A 2,976-nucleotide genomic window follows, 5' to 3' on the forward strand; every position below is an offset into this window, starting at 1 on the left:
TTAGTATGAAGATTTGGTATGCTTCCGAGATATCAGACCAGGAGCGCCTCATCATTATTTAGTGTTACCAAAGAACCACATTGGAAATTGCAAGACTCTTAAGAGTGAGCATATACCATTATGTAAGTGGAGAATCACCTCTCTTAATATTGGCATGGAGAAAGAAGAAAATCCATGCGGTAGCTAAAAGTCAACACTGCATTGACAGTATATAATCAGTCTAAAACTCTTATTATTGGTTTACATTCTCCACATATATGGATGAGCCAAGGCAAGATTAGACATCAGTATCAGGACAACTCAGAGCTGAATATGTTACCAAATAACAATTATCCCATTGTATCTGTTAACCAAGACTAACCCACCCCCATTTTGGTAGGGTTGTGTGGGGGAATGTAGCCTAGATTCCCAGGAGGGAGGGGCTGCATTCTAGAGGGCAAAGAGGCAGCAAAGCATGGAAAGTTTGGTCAGGAGACAAAGAGTTAAAACAGCTCTTCTCTAGTGATTCCCAGAGTACATCTATGGTGATGCAAATAGTTGCTTAGTTTGGCAAGATTTGTGTCTGTAGGTGAGGAACAATAAAGGAATTGCTCAGACATAACTTCTTGTGTCTTTCTTGGTTCTTGGGGCCTGACAGGTTTAGTATTTAATTTTTAGGGATTGGGGAGAACCCTTTTTGAGGAGGGATTGGGGAGAACCCTGTTTGAACAGATGGGAGCATATGGTAGCTTCACTCATAGAATTGCTGCCATGAGGGGAATGGAAATCACAAATTATTCATTTATTAGGACCTAAAATGATTTCTCTAGATATTCTAAAATGATTTCTCAATTTCAATGGTATTGTTGTGAGGTCCCAAAACATCTGAGAAAATAAATATACAGCTAAGGCAAGTCCTTTGCAGAATGCTAGCTTTTTACTCAATATTTTAATTAAATGAATCTTTTAGAATACACACAAAGTCAGATGGGCTAAGAAGTCTGGTCAGCATAAGTGGAGTATGTTGTGAGTTCCCATATGTCCATTTCCTCTCTAGAGTCAGGCTGGGCTTGTACATGTTAATAAATTATGTTGTGTTGAATAATATCTGGGTGCATATATGTTTTTAAAAGTATGGGGTCTTTTTTTCTTGGTACCCACATTTAACCATGCTTTCCACCCTTACCCCAAGGATAAATTAAAGTTGCCCCTGCACTTTTTCAAATGCCTTGTTAAAAATACACTTTTTTCCAAACTCCAACCTGCTTTTATTCTGCTTAATTAGGTTTCAGGATATTGTTTCTTTTCATAATACATACATGTTTGCATGAATAGTTTTATTTAAACTTTTATACATGTCTCAAGAATCCTTTAATAAAGGCTGATTTATGTGTACTTGGGTACAAACATATATAAGCAAATTAATTTGTGACGTGTTAAAAACATAACTCTGTTATTTTAGATGTCCTCAGAACTGGGTTTATTTAAAAATAAATTCCAGCGACGTTAAACAGGAGTTAGCAATATGTCTGTAGCACTGAATGGCTGAACTTCAGAAATCTAATTTTCTTCCTTTTCTCTGACCATTTTTTGACAGTGGAAAGAATGATGGCAGTTGGAAAAGCTATCCTTCAGTGGAGTAAGTGCACTAACTTGGACGATATAAGGTACATTTCCAGAAAATAAATAAATAAATAAATTGCTATGCTATTACGTAAATGGCAAACTAAACATACAAGTAATCATCATGTTACAGCTGTAATGGAGCCTGCCCATTAGAGTCGTAAGTTGTGATGGTTGTCAACCAGATCAGTTATGTGACCAACCTGATTTTGTGACCTTTTTTGTGGCAGTCGTTAAGGGAGCATGGCGATCGTAAAGTGGCTGCCACAGTTATTAAGCGAATCTATTATTTGCTATGGTGTGATCTTGCCAAAAACTGGGTGCTGGATTTCAGCAAAACCATTGTAAAATGTAATTATGTGACTCTGGCTATAAATGTGATTGTGTTGCTGATCAAATGAACTTTGAATCTGGTCGTAAGTAGTTCAAAAATAAATCCACCATAACGTACTGGTCCTAAGTTGAGGACTGTAAAGCCCCACTACCTGTATGCTGCATGACTGCATTATAGGAACTATTATTGGAACTCCACTGAATTTGGCACTATGGGAGTATGGACATGCCTCATGATAATCAAGTTTATAAAAGGCGAATGTTTTATATATATTCAAACACTTTCAAAAGCCTTGTTTCAGAGTTTAACTGAAAACATTTCAAAAGAAAAACAATCACTAATTGAGTATCTTGCCCCAGAAATCACGTGTACTAAGACACCAACTCCTTTATGGATTTATGGTTAAGCATCTACCATGAGAACTCATGAAGTTCAAGAGGAACAACATAGTTCTGATCCCTCTTCTGTATCCAGTATGGAAACTGAGAGAGGAATCAAATAAAGGATGCTCTTTTCTGCTTGCCAAATGCATCAGAGTTCCCTGACTCTTCTTGCTAAGTTGTAATCTTATCTGCACTGACTTTTGGTCAGCATAAGCAAACACTAGCTCTCCTGTGTAATTCCAAATGAAAAGAAATTGAGCAATTATTAGTATGAATAATATATGCAAAGTGCTATAACTATAAAATTTTTTGGAAAGGGCTAGTTTGTTGCATGGAATAAGGTAAACAATGTGGAAAACAAGAGTGACTTGCATGGAATCTCCTAGTGATGCTGTCAAGTTGCTGCAAGGATTCAAATCCTTATGGTATGCCTTGATTCTGGAGCCTTGTTTTATGCGTCTGAATTGTTGCTGCCACATTTGTTTTTCCAGGATGGGCTTTCACTGGCCTCCCTTTTGCTCCATAGCTCACTTGCACCTTCATGTCTTGGCTCCAGCTAGTCAGCTGGGATTCTTGTCCCGGATGATATACCGAATCAATTCCTATTGGTTTATTACAGTAAGTGATTTCACTATTAATTGACTTGACTTTTATTGC

At 37.3% G+C, this 2,976-nt stretch overlaps 1 protein-coding gene across 1 annotated transcript; it reads left to right on the plus strand.

The window, feature by feature from the left end:
* Positions 1–4: 4 nt before the first annotated feature.
* On the plus strand, positions 5–2,937 carry LOC107301867 (histidine triad nucleotide-binding protein 3-like; the record flags this gene model as incomplete). The annotated part of the gene is made up of 3 exons (XM_015831036.1): positions 5–122; positions 1,577–1,646; positions 2,811–2,937. Coding segments are annotated over 3 exons (315 nt in total), but the record flags the coding sequence as incomplete, so codon positions are not given.
* Between the last annotated feature and the right edge of the window lie 39 nt (positions 2,938–2,976).

Source organism: Protobothrops mucrosquamatus, unplaced genomic scaffold, assembly GCF_001527695.2.
Source record: "Protobothrops mucrosquamatus isolate PMUCROS unplaced genomic scaffold, P.Mucros_1.0 scaffold18507, whole genome shotgun sequence".
Classification (NCBI taxonomy): domain Eukaryota; kingdom Metazoa; phylum Chordata; class Lepidosauria; order Squamata; family Viperidae; genus Protobothrops; species Protobothrops mucrosquamatus.